At 40.6% G+C, this 16,408-nt stretch overlaps 1 protein-coding gene across 1 annotated transcript in view; it reads left to right on the top strand.

The window, feature by feature from the left end:
- Nucleotides 1-11,939, top strand: part of whrnb (whirlin b) — a 136,036-nt gene extending 124,097 nt beyond the window's left edge. Inside the window, exons 10-12 of the mRNA XM_073465300.1 lie at nt 563-738; nt 2,245-2,376; nt 11,763-11,939. Of these exons, the coding sequence (XP_073321401.1) occupies nt 563-738; nt 2,245-2,376; nt 11,763-11,939 (485 nt within the window). The remainder of the gene's footprint in view (nt 1-562; nt 739-2,244; nt 2,377-11,762) is intronic.
- Nucleotides 11,940-16,408: the final 4,469 nt, after the last annotated feature.

Genomic DNA, 16,408 nt, shown 5'->3' with positions numbered 1-16,408 from the left:
CAGAAATGCCTCAAGTAAAAAGTAAAAAACAAATTGTATATGAATAATAAATGCTGTGCACATTACATTTATTATGAAAGCATATAGCTCAAGTCATTTTTTCTTCTTTTTTTTAATATAGTGATGAATATCGTACCATGAGTTTTTGGTATTGTTACATCCCTAGCAGTGAGTGTGCTGTATATTGGAATGTATTGTGAAAATGAACATAATCCTTAGAGGTTAAAACAGAGGTCCATAGAGTTCATACTAAAATATGATGAAATCATAACTGGTTGCTTTATGTAACATAATGTAGTTAAAAAATTGTTTTGGCTGCTCTTCTGAAATAGGAAACATTGTGTTATTCTTGGAGTGCCTGTCTGGATTGTTTATGATGAAATAATAATTAAATGTGATCAAATGTTTGTTCAGAATAGATTTTAGATTTTATAAAGCCTGTCTGGAATGAAGGTTCGCTCTGCAGCTGAGGTAAATGTAGGCCACTCTCCAAGAACAGACAACAACCCTGGTGCTGCATGTGTTGCCTCTTGATACTCTGACATTATAATGTCCCATCCAGGGGCCACCCTTTCCCAGCTGTCAGACAGTGGCCAGACCCTGAGTGAGGACAGCGGGGTGGACATAGCCGAGGCAGGAGGCCTCAGTAAGGACGGCAGCCCTCGACCCAGCAAGAACCAGCAGAGCCATCTGGAACAGCCAGGGGCCCACGCACCTTCTCCAGCGGCCACCAGACAGGTGAAGGCTTCATGCTGTCATGAATACACAGTGATTATATTCTCTGTGGTGCTGTCCTGTCCCGAGGTGGCTAACTGTGTGTAAACCTAACTACTCATCAGTGTATAGTTTCAGCTCTTTGGATCACTGCTTCTGTTTCTCTCATCACCTTTATGGAATTAAATGTCTCAGAGCCAATCGAAAGCACTGCAGATACAACAATGTGATGAATTATACACTGTGCTGTCTCATAGTGATGACGTGATTGAGCACATCACTGTATGACAGCAGACCAGTCAAACCAACAGATGAATAAACAAACAAGAGAAAAATGAAGCACACTCTGTCTCTCATTTGCATACAAGGAGAAGATTGTGTCATAGATAAAACATTTACATGCAGATCATTTTTTAATATTACAAACTCTATTCCTGTCATTATGAAACTTTAATAAGATATTTCATGGAGTATGATCTGTGGATTGAATTCAGACATCTAAATTGTCTTGTTGGCCACCAAACACCTGGGTGAAAACCTTCTTTGTCTTTCATGCAGAGAAAAGGAAATGGAAATGTATCAAATAAATTGAACTGAAGAAAATGAAATTTGAGTAAAATTAGCTTCCAGTGCACATCAGTTTGCGTGAGTCACTTGGAATAATCTTGTCCCTTTCAATTAGAGCATGCAAGGAAAGAAGTAGGAAATAAAGGAGAAATTAAATTCAAAAATACTGTAGTAGATTCTAAAAGAGATGCATGGCACAGATTGTTTAAGGACCAAGGCTCTAATACTCGGAACATATTTCATCCACAAACAATAGCATTATATAACTGAGTTCAAAACATAAAGAGTAAGAAGCAGGTAAGAAGCCTCGTACACTATTAATACGTATGTTGTGACATCCATAACACGCTGCAGGCTACAATGCCTTCAGGATAGAGTAGCTTGTGTTCCATGGTAAATGAATAGTGGCAGACTTTGCCTCACACATTGAGTCTGTCCCAAGTTATCTCACTTCAACATTCAATTCATTCAGACAAAGTAACCTTAAATAACATTTCAATAAACAGGAGCAGCGGAACACAAAAAGGCTTACATCAGTATGCATTACTAGCCAAGAATCCAAATTAGTGGATAAACACAACTCTGCATCGCAATTGGAGTTCACAGATGGCCAAATTAAGTTTGGGATTAGCTTGGTTCAAACAGGTTTGTACAAAGTTTTATTCAAGCAAGGAAAAGTGTTTCTACAAGTTCTGAATGGCAACATGCAAAGGCAGGCTGACAAGCTGCAGTAATAGAGAGGGTGAATGAATTTTAACTTTTGGACAGTTTGTACTCAGAGGCATCAAAGGTGGTGCAGCTAGCTGTACACATTCAGGGTGAAAGAAGTAGTTCAGTGGTGGGTACAGAAAGTTAGATCAATTCCTGGAGATGGTTTGTGGATATCCACAAAATGTTGCAATGGTAACAATATAAAGTTCAGCCCCACTCTGACTGCTGATCCCTTTTCACTTTGTGTCCCAGCAGACAGGCTCACCGGTCCCAGTTCCCAGTGCTACCCTGGTACGAGTGGTGAAAAATGCCAACACCCTAGGCATTGCTATCGAGGGGGGAGCCAACACACGGCAGCCTTTACCACGAATAGTCACCATTCAGGTGAGACCGCGGTACAGTAGGGCTTGGCTGATTCATGGTTCAAAGCTATTGTCTTGTGCTAATGTTCAGTGTCTTTTCTTTTGAAATTGACTGTACATGACTTGAATTGAAAATGATGCAGAGGAGACGTTCACTCTGGTGCAGTTACATTTCCTTCTTTGCATTAATAGAATAGAATCTTCCTTCATCCTATTATTTGCATTCATTTGTTTTGCTCAGACAGCAATCTGCAAATACAAGTCCTCCTGTTGCTATGTCTCTCTGACTACTTTCACACTTTGTTAAGTCCAACAAAGTGCAGAGAAAGCAAAGCAGCACATTTCCATAACAGAGGTGCTGGGCTGAGGGTGAGAGGTGATAACATCAGCTAATCACTGAACGAGCTGTGTCCTCAGTCACCTCAGCAGTACCCAGCCACGCCTCTCAGTCTCTTTTATGAGCAGGCCATCATTGAGGAGTTTTTGTGATTGTGCAGCATAACAATGACTCCTTTTACAGGCCTATGTGAATCTCAGGACAGTGGATGACATTGAATGCCAGTCAGTATGCTGATGACCCTCAAATTCATTTAGCGGCTCGTCAAACACGTCCCCTATAATCAGTGTGACATTGCACATGAATGCAAGCGCATTTAGACAATTATATTCCTATCGCATCAAGGGGCTATAATCTAATAAATTTCACTTTGCTCACTTCAAACCTACCAACACGCTGAAACAGAAACTTGTCCATCTTAAGGACAAAGCACCCAGGCATAAACAGAGTAATGTAGTTTATGCTGTTCAGTGCAGCCAGGACTGCACAGATTTGTACAATGGGGAAACAAAACAACCATAAACAAATGGCACAACACAGGAGGGCCAACTCCTTTGAGGACAACAATGTAAACATCTTGGCCAGAGAAGAAGTTTGAAAGAGGAGTAAAGGAATCCATCCATGTCAAACTGGAACGACCGTCTTTGAACAGAGGAGGTGGCCCAAGACATTACTTATCACCCTGCTGTACTGAGTTCTCTCCCCAGACAGCTTAACATCCATTCACACCTGGGCTCACCTAGACCTGGCAACCCACATGAAGGCCGGTTGGGTCAATGGCCCACAAGTGGCCCTAACGACTCTGAAACTCAGAGGTCACACATGTCCTTAATGACTCTGTCAGGACACTCCCACACAGAGCTTAAAAGCCTGCAACTCCCCTCCAGTTAGTTAGAACTGAAGAAGCCTCTTGGATGAGAGGTGAAACGTCTTCAAGAAACTGAAACAAGTCCAGTTGCCTTCGATACAGCACTTAGATTTACCATCACCTGGATGACCTTCATCAACCTATATATTTTATAATAAATATATAAAACATATATATGTATATTAGTGCTGTCAAGGTTATTGCAATAATAATGCGTTAATGCAAATTCCTCTTAACGCAATACATTTTTTGATGCACGATTAACGCACGCACATTATGACCCTTGGCCTTCCCCGTACTTGCAAGCAATGCAGCAGTACTGTTGTGGATGGAAAGCAAAAACAATCCTCCTTGAGCAGAAATGGCTAAACAAAACGTCTTTTCATTTTCAATTCTATATGGACTCGACCCAATATATCTTCCATACAGAGGATTCTCCGAGCACTCTGAAACTGGAACTATGAATTTCTGAACAACCATTTCTGACTGAATTTAGGAAAACACCAATATTTATAGCTAAACAATCAGTGGGCTAATGATTAGATTTTTATCATTAACTCATGTTTGTGGAGTTAACTCTGTGATATGTGTGTTCCATCCGTGTGAAGACCTGAGGTGGATGGAGAAACGAGTGATGAACTAAGAGCTTGTCAGTCTGTGCATCCTTCTGCCTCACTAGTTGTTTGGAAAGACTGCTCAGGTTTCAGCCTACTCTTGCAAAAGACTGGCGCCCTTGTGTCAATGAGCATTGTCCGCATTGACTCTAGTAAAGTTTAATCAGACTTTTTGGTGCATTGTCATCAGAGCAGGTCCATGTGTGTGTTTGTGTGCAGGCTGAGAGAGCTGCCCCTCCCCCTCACAGCGCTCTGATGACAGGCATGAGAGGAAGAGACATCTCTCTTCTGGGTTGGGAGTAGCGAAAACACAGCAGTGCTCTACAAAAACAAAATACTGAATATATTATGCTTGTGGAACGGCGTCTCCTCACATTCCCCACTCATTTCCACTGGTAATCATCAGCATTTCCTCTATATACATTTAATACAACAGTACTTTTGGTGGCACCTTCAGGGGACAATAAATAGTGATATGAATACCCACCCTTGGTTAGAAGCTTGCTGAAGTACTGACTCTTTTCAGGGCTCGTTTGTAACCTACTGTAGCTGGCAAGCTACTATCTTCTATCTACCCCACCTCAAGGTCTGATTCATATAGATATTACGCTAATGATATTACAACACAAACAGACCCATAATCTTTTCATGGCTGCATACAATTTCTCTTTGTTCTGCGTCTGATTCTAACACCCATGCTTATAGTAAATGACTGCTGACAGCAACAGAGAGGAGAACAGATAAGACTGGCTGATACAAATTGAGGTAGAAGAGTATACGCCCCTTATCAGCTGATACAAGGAAGCAGAAGAAGATGGAGAGAAGAATGAGAATGGATGAGTAACATCGGGAAAGTGACAGAATAGGATAGAATTTAGCTAGGCTTCATCTCAATCAGGAGAGACTACATAAGAGTACAGTTATTTTAGGAAAAGTCTTTGGTGATTAGACACCCCATATAAATGTACTTCAGTTGCCACAAACTCTCTGAAGATTCTGTAACTGTGAGTTGCCATTGATGCTGGTGTTGGTGAACTCGACTCTTTTTGCAAGAGGGCTCTACTGCATAGAAAGTGGGCAATCTTGTGCTGCATATATGCATAGTGCGTCATTTAAATACATGCAAACAGCACTAGAGAACCACAAAGTTATTTACTTGATGTTGCAGTTAGGAGTGCTGGTCACCCTGCGTGGAAAATCACAAAGTTTCTTTTTGTCTTATTTGTGCAAGTTTCATGGCAGCAAACGCAGTGCAGTGCTTTTGTGACTTGAGTGTTTATCCATCACACACATATGCCCACCCACTCAGAGGTTTCAACCCCCCGGTGTGGAAGCCACTTAAAGTTCTAAACTGATTCTGTCTGTTTATCTGTTTTGAATGAAGATAAGCAGAATAAATATAATGCAGAAAATATGCATGCTACTTAACAACCTCGTTTATGATGTGTGTGATTCGGCCTGGCTTTGCCTGGCTGGAACAGCTGGTCAATCCTGTCCGCCTCTTGGCAGCTTCGGAAACATCCTGAACGGTGACAGGTGGTCTGATGCTTGACCAAATACTGTCAGTGTGTAGCTGTCAGGAGAAAACGGTGGCTATGTTAAATACAGTGTGTTCAGCCTCAAATAGTTCTTTAATCTCAATGACTCATTTTAGTCATCAAATCTAAGACCCTCGGTTTTCTTTAGGAGCTGACCAACTTTTTGTTTCCTTTCATCGCTTTAAATATGTGTAATATTTCAAGTATTAATATTTCTGAACTAAATGAAAACACTGATGGTGCCTGCTGGAGTGCTCTAAAACCTTTGATGCATTACAGCCTTTACAAGAGGGAACTGCCTATTCTGACTTCAGCCTTGTCTTCTGGCCACTAGGAGCTGCTGCATTAGAGTTAATGCCTTGCTCATAGGCACATTAGTGATGGTTGTAGAAGCAGCCGAGAGTGTGTCTGATTCATTATCCTACTCAGAGTTTCTTGGCCAGTCTGCAGAATCAAATTCACTATTATTGGCCTGAATGCCCCACAGTGAGGTTTTCAGCTGCTACTTTGCAATTGAATGTCACAGCAAATAAACGTATTTACCTCTGAGGATTAAATTGGACACGTTCCTAAGTGGAGGAAGGATCAGTGAATGGATGAATATGGATGGATTTATCCTGTGGCCTCTGTTAGACTGCCTCTAGGGCAAGAGCAAAAGGTCATGTAACATGATTCTACTAATGAGACTCTACTGATAATGACTTATCTCAGTTATCTAGACATCTCAGATCATCCTTCACCTCCTTCAACAGCTGACGAAGCTTTCTAAATTCTAAATGTCAAGTATGAAAGCAGCTCACTGGTTCAACTAGATGACTTCCTAAATTCAGCTAAAGCACAGGAATGTAAGAAAACATCCTTTCAACCAGGAGGGACAATGACTTGTGATTTGTGCTGATGATTCTAGTGTTTTAAAGCTGCCTAGTGTTCTAGTGTTCATTGCCATTGCTGCATCGTTCATGCCAGAGTTGTTAAACATAAAAAGCACTTTTTGAAAAGATTTGCCCAATCCCACAAGACAGTACTATAAGAGATATACTGTATCAGTCAGCATATGTTCAGTGTACCTTACATTCTTGACACTGTGAGTTATTCTAGACAGTACCAGCTATTGTATTTGTAGTTGTAGAGCTGAAATTATAAACAAAATCTACCAAATTGTCCCTTGGAAAAATACCTGTAAGCAGTACAGGATTTCCAGCACGCAGGCTTGTGTGGTCATGCATCAAAGGTCCCACATTATGTTCAGTTTCAGGTTCATGCTTTTATTTTGGTGGTCTACTAGAAAATATTCACGTTGCTTTGATTTTCAAAAACACATTATTTTTTTCATACCGTTCATTGCTGCAGCACTTCTATTCAGTCTACGTCAGTCTGAACAGTTTTAGTCCTGTCTCTTTAAGACCAAGTCTTTTTGATTGGCCACCTCTCACAGGCCTCAAGAGATACCATGTACCATGTTTCCACATCAGCTCTGCAGGTGTTTTTGTAACTTTGGCTGTACTGGGGGCGTGGCTGGGGGTGATGACTGTATAGTAGTGATATCACAACAATCACTGGTGGAAGTCCTGACAGCTCATTTAAAAAGGCACAGGTTCTGAATACAGGCTGTGTGCATATCTCCATGGAGTGAGCATTTTGATAGTTTCACAATATGTTAATATAGCATCCAGACTGCTTTATAATTAAAAAAATATTGAAATCTTAGCTACTACAATATGGGACTTTTAAAGACTATATGTATTGAAATAATGTTATCTTAAAACCTATTTAACATTACAAAGCAAGTGTTGCAACTAAAGTCTATACAAATCTATACAAACCAAAAATTTGTCACTAGGACCAACAACAAAGTAGCAACTAAAAAGCTTTAAAAAAGTGCAACAGAAAAACAAAGTTCAAATCAAACGTGAAACAAGAAACCAAACTCAGAGACATACCAAACGGAAGGCACGAGGAAACACTGGGAAGAAATGCTGGGAGGCAACACGGGAAGACTGACCAAGACAGAGTAACATTAAACAACACGGAACTCACAGATTTACACAGGACACAGAACACGGAGGAATGACGGAGTAACAGGGAACATCACGGAACAAATACAACAAATACATGAGGGAGAACAAAGACTTTATACACAGACACTAACGAGGGGATCAGGAACAGGTGGAGTGAGGAGGGAAGAGGAACAGGTGAGGAAATGAGCAGAAAAACACTGGGAGGGAAAAAACACACAGGAGAATCTGAAAAGCAAGAAGTGACACATGAGGGCATAATAACAAAATAAAACAGGAAAAACAAGACACTGAATCATGAGAGTGGGCATAATATCAAAATAAAAGAAAACAAGAACAAGACACTGAATCATGACACTTATTATGGATCCCACACATGTTCTCACAAGACCCTACTTCACCTCTGATTGATTGGCTTTGTTGGTTGTGTTCTCTAAGCTTGACTCAGACTGTAAACTCACACAGCAGCTCTGGTGATGTCTGTTTTCTGTAGTTTTGCGGATAAACACACCAACCTCATCGGCCTCTCTCTTCTGCTGCTCCTGTCCGGGTCACTCATCCTCCTGTGCATCCTTTGCTGCAAGATTGTCTCTGGGCTCCACCACCTGGTCTGTCCGCTCTACCTAATGAGACACTGCAGCTGAGACAGCCAGTCACAACAGTGGTGGTGTGTTTACTGGGGCAACTCTGGCTCACAATCTGCTGCATTAGCTCCACCGCTGGCTGTTTGTTTTAAACAACTGCAAGAACAACAATGACAATGAAGTACAGCCCATTCACACCAGACAGCCACACTCAGTGTGATGCAGTGTGTACAGTTTATAAACAGACATTACCAGAGCTACTGTCTGTGTTTCTGAATGCTAGATGCTAAGTTGCTTTCCTGGGAATTTCGACAGTGGAATATTCCACTTGTTAATTTGTAAGCACGGCAATACCACAGCACTCAGTGTATCACAGAGAAAAATTGCATGCTTTCAAGAGGAAGAAATTATTTATTTACGAAGGAAGAGTTGACACAATAAAGGCCATCTTGGTGTAATTTTATAGATCATACTCTCAGGGCTGTAGCCAGGGTTTAGAAATTAGTGAGGTCCAGATTTTTTTCTTTTTTAAATGGAGTTGTTTTTTTAATGGAGGTATTATCTGTTAATACCTGTTAATATCAAGTTCAATTCAAGTTTTCCTCATCTCTGTTACATACAGAGACATACATACATTCAGTCTCTCCTGCACAGTTAACTGTCTTATTGAGAGCTGTCAGTTTGATATCTAGAGACAGTGGAGTAGAGTAGCAAAAAACTGTACTCAAGTATTAGTACTGTTACTTTACAAAAACAAGCAGGCCTGCTCAAGTAGAAATAAAGGTGGTGATCAAAATACTTCAAATAAAGTACGAAAGTGCTAAAAATGACTTGAGTCAGAGTCATTTCAAAAATCCGGTGGTGTGACCTGCACAAGTGGTCTTTCCAATCACATGAAGACACTAAGATTAGAGATGTGGCCACAGAGTAGAGGGGAGGCTCCGTGGAACAGGTAGAGGCTATGTTTGGATCGGAGCGCTGAGTGGCGTGTGAGCCGGCATGGTGGAGTGTAGTGGGTGAGTCCGTGGGCTGGTGAGTGGCTCAGAATGATTCAAGGCAGCTGAGGCTGGGAGGCGGCTGAAGTTGGTGTTAGAGGCTCACGCCAACACTGGAGATAACGAGGAGAATCTGGGTTAGAGTTGAGCGGCGCAAAATACAAACAGGCAAAATCTGTGATGCAGGTGTGTGTGAAGTGGAAGCTCCAGCCTTCTAGGAAAACACACCCAGCCTCGGAAACATACCTGAAAAACACACAGGCAGAAAAGACATCAAGCACGGAAGAAAACCCACACAATAACTCCAAATCATGACACTGTTATCTTTCTGAAAATGTCTCATATCTGATGACATAACTGACTTCATGTCTTCAAGACCCTCTGTGGTACAAACATTACATCAGTACTTTGTCTTTGTTTCATGTGCATAAAATCAGATCAATTTCATTTAAACAGCCCAAAATCACAATCACATTGCCTCTGTGGGCTTTCAAGTCTGTACAGTGAACGACATCGTCTGTCTTCAGACCCTCGATTCGAGTGAGAAAAAACTTGCCATATTGAGAATAAAACCCTTTTAACAGGAGAAAAAAAGATGGAAGAAACCTCAGGAAGAGCCACAGAGGAGGGATCCCTGTTCCAGGACGGACAGACATGCAATAGATGTCACCAATACAGAACAGAACAGTTTACAAATTTAATTGACAGAAAATATGATACAAGGAAATTATATAAAATATGTAATATGCAAAGTGTGTGGATCCAGGAGGACGACTGAGCTGGCTGAGGGATCGCCAAGTGGTGCCCGAGCCACACGACCTCCTCTCCACCGTGGTGACCTGGAAGAGGACAAGCCACACAAGATAATTAGCAGTAAAAAGAAAACATCAGAATGAAGAGGCATCAAATTTGACAGAAGTACAGATATGAGGAGATAATAAAACAGAGGAGAGCAGTGATCCAGCGGAGCCCAGGGTATGATGATCCAGATCTGTCAATATGTGAGGCAGCAGGAGTCAGGAGAAAAAGATGTTCCCAGGGGCCCGTGGTCCATCAGAAGGGGAGGAGGTGGAGGAGGAGGAGGAGGAGGAGGAGAAGGAGAAGGCTATAGAGAGAGGACAGTGAGAAAGCGACACAGCTTGCAGCTTGAGGGGACAGAAAACAAAAAACAAAAGTTAGAAAAATGCCAAGAATAAACAGATTGTTTTCATCAGCAGGACAATGTGAATTCTAATACTTCAGGTAAGAGACTCATTGAGATTGAGACTGGCCCACTAAAGAAGCTACATCACGACTGAAAGCAAGAGTAATAGTAGTTTTGAAGCCCCTAAACTGTGTATACATAAAACGTATATGTTTTAACACAACAGACACACTTACTGCTCTGTGTCAGCCCGGTGCTCTGATGACTTCACAGCTGCAGCCTGCTGCACTGTGCGCTGGCAACTCATCTGTAAATATTAGCGGTCAGCTCAATTTGAAAGCCATCCTCCTGCTGCAGCTTCTGTCATTTTGCTACTTTGAACAGTCATGAGGAGGCATGGCTGTGGTAGAATAACTGAGCTGCATCAGACATGGACCAGCTGACCAACTCTTAACATATTGTGCATGAATTTATAAAATAATAGATTTATAAAAGTAGAACTGGCATACAGACACTTAAAGGACTGACCAGATGTTTCCACTACTGGTTATACAGTTATATTGCGCTGCTTTTTTTATTTTAATATTTAGGAAATATTTACCAAGGTCTGGACCTCATAGCTGGCTATGGCCATGGATACTCTGATGTTCCGCTCCTGTGGAGGCCACATAAAGCTGTGCTGCAGACAGCTGACAGAAACACTGAAGTAAAGGGTCATTTTGCTATTAAACGATGCACCGTCTCATTTCATTGTGTTGGTGTAAACAGGTATACTTTATGAATGTTGCACACCACATTCTTGCAAGTAGATGCATGTTTCAGCATGTCTTGTTGTAAATTTCTGGTGTAAATGCAAACGCCCCCCAAATTCACCTCAACGTCACCCTTTTAAAATAATTGCTTTGAGGGCCTCCACCGTTCTCCGACTGCCCCTCCGAACTGCTTTACAGAGAGGAGAGGGGAACAAGAAGAGAGAAAACAGGACTCTTTGGTGAGTGCTGAGTTTAGTGAGAGATTGACCTGAATTCAAACACACAGACACACAATGGCGGTGGGTGCCATTGCTTGCAGCTTACAGCTAATGTACAGTAAATTAATCTGGCTGTTTGGCCAAGTAAACACAAATGATCCCGCTGTCACACTCATGTGAGTAACACAAGGCTAAATTCACTTTGTGTTGGGTTTGAATACAACATAATACTTGCCTTGAACGTCATGTAATGTAATTTAAGTATAACAGCAGCACCCTAAAAAAAAATCTTTCTAAAAATGTCAAATGCCTTCCTACCTTCCCCTCATATCCCTGTTGACAGAAAGGAGGATCGGCTCACAACTGCGGCCAGCTGAAGGTGGGTCATGTCATCCTGGAGGTCAACGGCATTTCCCTGAGAGGTCGGGAGCACAAGGATGCTGCTCGGATCATTGCTGAGGCCTTCAAGACCAAAGAGAAGGACCACATTGACTTCCTGGTGGTTGATCCAGGACTCTAGTATGAGGACTTTGCACTTTACGCAGCTTAGTATGAGAAGACACAGTTTTACTGCTTTGAGGGAATCATATGAACTGAACCACACAATATTGTCCTATAATTATGGCCCTCATTTTAATTTCAGGAAAAGGATTTATGGAAATGTGTCAGGTATTTGTCGATTGCACTCTACAGAGATTTGCACAAGTGAAATTTAAAAAAGGATATTGATATTGATGTTTGCCATAAATGTCATACCTGGGTCAAATACTATTTGCAATTGTTTTATTAATGTTAATTATGTTTCCTTTGATTTCAAACTCTAAAGTCAGTACTGTATATCATACTGTGATCGTTGGACAAAAAGTCAGATAGGGCAAGAAACATGACCAGACAACAAACAAGCACTTCAGCCAGATTAGCTGAAGGTAAAACCAAAAGTGAACACTAACGAGACAACATTAAAAGTCCCTTAATGCGCTGTCATGCACACAACTATGATATGACGATCACTATGATGGTAACTTTCGAACTCAAACAAAAGTGCAACTAAACAATATTTTCGCACTGCTTGAACAGAGATGAATGGAAAAGTTTTAACAAGCCGATGCCCTTAACCTTGGTGCACGTCACAACATTGCACTTGACAAGGGGAGAAAATTAGCGTGTCCACCCAGGGGTCTATTAAAACTGTGGTATTTCACCTGGATGGGGGTTTGCAGGATATAGCAGTGCACTATTTGAGTCTGTGACTGTCCCAGCCCGTGGTTTTGAGTGTATGACCAGAGTTTGTGTCTCCTCTGTGGTTAGTAGAAGTGTGGAAAAATCTCGATTATAAGATGCATCGTGAAAAGGATATTGAAGATTCTGCATCAATGCAGAGACAGAGCATAATCAAGAGTCTGCAGCTCATGGTGATTGTTGATTGTCCAGCCTCTGCTGGACAATAAAATTACATTGCAACGTTGCTTGCATGCTTTGAACTATGGGCGAACATTAGGCTAACGTTACTTATGTAAGAGGGATGTCAGGGGAGGCAGAGATCATCTGAGAGTGATTAAAAAAGACTCACCTAGTATTTTTTTTTAAACGGAATGCAGGGAAGCACAAACTGGACAAGACTCATGATGAGTGTGACTTCTGCCTCACAACAATTACTAATCACATCAGCCATTTTCACCTGAAGCTAACGTCTGCAACCATAAATAATAAGTGTTACAGCAGCCCAGCTAATCAGCCATGATCTGAGGAGGCACTGTCAACTTTGCTGTCCAACTTTGCTGTCCAAGGGGGTCAATAAATGCCTTATCTTAAAGCTGCCATGTGAGAACAATATTATTGTAGATTACAACAAACGTGAAAGGCACTGCAGATGGATCAGTGTTTTGTTTTTGTAAAGTTTATGTATAGAAAAGATGCAGCTTTTATTTTGTAGACTGCTAGTCTGATTGTTGGAAGGACTTACTGAATAAAAGGGGAATTTAAACGATGAAAAGTAGCCATGTGCAGTAGTATAGACCATTGAGGATGACATACACTGAGATGCATTGTGAATTGTTTTTCTTTCGAATCGTTGACAGCTGAATCGCAATCAAATCTAATCGTGAGGCCAGTGAAGCCAAAAATATTAACTGAGTGACTGTGGATGTTCCCCAAGTTGGATGAATGGCTGATAAAAGCTTAAAACATTAGCCAGACTCATAAACTAGCCGAGATGAAAGTGTGCCTACTGTATGTAATTGTTCAGTGACAATGATGATGATGGTAGCTTCCCTCTGTCCCTGCTCAATTTTCAACTTGAGTCAATTAAACTACAGTCTAATTCTAAAAGATTTAGATTAGGCTGTTTGGCTCGGCCCAGCAGAGGTTTCATTAACACACAAAATTGTGAAATTTGGGCACCTGACTGACCACAAGTTAAATTCTCTGAGACAACTTTAAACAAACATTCTTGCAAATATTGTTTGACTCATGGTTGGCATCATTAATCCCCTGATATATTGTGAATGAAAACCTGTAATTCCAATATCTCAACCAGCATATCATGGCAAAACCAACTGACAGAATTACAGTATGTCCCATTAGTCTGCCTGAGAAGACAATTTATTAAGAGGATTTAAGATTCTTAAATGTACTTGACATTAATCAACTAATCACATATGGAAATCGAACCTCATCAAACTCAGTCCCCACAGATTTACACATTAGCAGCGTGTTCACAATGACCAAATTGGTGCTTTTCTTTTCAAAGCGTATATATGTTTAACCCACTACAATCATTTTATATATGTCCGTTTTGTATCATCTCTTCAGTATTTTAGCCATATGTAATTCAATAGCTATAACACAGACATTATCGATATGATAGTTTGTATATAATGTAGATTGCTTATAGTCCCTACATGAATATAACTTTTTATAATATTAAATAGTTTACAGTAGTGTTTAATATTTTCCAAGACTACAATACTACTTCACTTCACTTACATTTTCTTTCACGTCCTCTGGGTGCAGGATGTGCCATGCTCCATGTGAAACCACATCCTAACACCTACACAGGAGAGATCAATGAAGGTCCTATATGTATTAGCATATCCATATCCTGCACTCTGTGGGATGCTGATGAGGACTGAGACTCAGTAATGAATCAGTGGGCTGCTAATGCACTGCACAGGAAACGCTGATCAGATTGGAGTATCCTATTATAATTAATAAGGTGTGCACACACTGTGCGGAACAGAAGCAGGAAGACCAACCCTCATTCAGGTTTGTACAGAAGACACGATGACCAAGTGAGAAAGCCATACTACTCGCTGACTGTGGGAGGAAGCAATTTGTCTCACTAGCTCTAGTCAAAAAAAACACAGCTGCTGTGTGTCCATTGGTCATATAAAAATGACAGTGACTTGCCAGTTTATTAGGTCAAGCCAGCTAAAACTAATGCAGCCTACTGTAATGTAACAGCCCTTCTGTCAATTCATGAAGGTAGGATTTATTGAAGGTCAGTTATTGAAGTTCTATCAGACTGCTGTTATAATAGTTTTCACGTAGTAAACTAGACAGTGCATGTATATTTTCATGATTTTGCCCACCAAATATGCATCTGTGTCTGAGGCCCTTCAGAGATACTTCAGAGGATACTCAGTACTGCCTTCACTAACACAGTAACAACTCTCTCAAACTGTATGATGATGTTGTTGCTGTTATTAGATCATCTCCACAGTGATGTGAAAAAACTCTTTACATGGCAGTGTTTCTTTGTAGATTTGCTTTTGAGTTGAAGCTACAGTATTTGCTCTTGAATGGAAATGTATCTAAATATTAAATTCAGTTGCCTAATACAGATACAGTGGTCTACAAATACATCCTACCCCCTCCGCATGGGTGATGCCATTGTTATTAGACATCAGAGATCTGCTCTCTCATGAAGTTGGGGTGTATGGACATGCCCCCAGTTTACATGTAGAAATTCCCACTTTGAGCGATTTTTCTAGTAGATCAGAAATTTTGGGGTTCCGAGTTGCCTGGAAAACAGCGTAAGGGAGAGTTCCTGATGGCTCTGTGTAACACACTATCTTAAGCGTTAGGTTAGTAAATGACCACTTCTAACAAAAAGATGTTGATATCAGTTGCATAATGGTAAATGTAGGATCTAGTGTTTTCTTTATTCACATTTCACTCTGTCTCATCTACTCCAATTTTGACTCTTGTGAGTCACCAACCAGTTAATTTATTTTTGATTTACTTTACAAGACCCCTATTTCAACCAATGTTTTCCCAATTGGTTCTGTTTATTATGGTTTATGGAATTAAAGTATTTACTGATTAATTTTCATCCTGGGCCATGAACACCTCAGTAAATGCAGTATAGCTGATTTAATAGATGCACATTGTTGCCTGCAGCACACAGTGGTTGTAAACCTCTGCAGTAGGAAAGAGCAGAACAGTCAGTCGTCTATGTGGCTTTAATTTGGTCTGTGCCTTCAGAAAGGTTTGCTTGGTTCCATAGGGCTGAGACATATTTTGGTATCTGTTCTTTTCAAGACTGTAACCATGATCCAAAGTAATACAGTGGAGTCAAGTAATCCAGATTGAGAAAACAGTAGTATACTTTCAAAAATGTATTTTGGTCTGATTCTCTTTATGATAGTTATATTATATTTTTGTAATCTAATGACATAATCCCTCTACAGTGAGATAATACCGATTAGTAGAGAAATGTAGGAGTTTAGTGATAAGATGTATGAGTAATGCAACGCTGAAGTGTCTGGATTCAAGGATGAAGTGTCGGTGACAATACTGTGCTATTTAAATGCTGTCTAAATCAGACTATGTTTTGTTTTTTTGTGAATGCAAACTGGTCGAATATTATATATCTTGTACAGAAAAGGCTGCACATAGATTTATAGATGTGTATATACAGTAAATGGTGAAAAGTTAGAGAATTTTGTTGAACACAATTATGTAACCCCTTTGTGGCTGATGTAACTG

This window comes from Pagrus major, chromosome 5, assembly GCF_040436345.1.
Source record: "Pagrus major chromosome 5, Pma_NU_1.0".
NCBI lineage: Eukaryota > Metazoa > Chordata > Actinopteri > Spariformes > Sparidae > Pagrus > Pagrus major.
The sequence above is the reverse complement of the archived record's forward strand: the minus strand, read 5'-3'. Positions and strand labels throughout refer to the sequence as shown.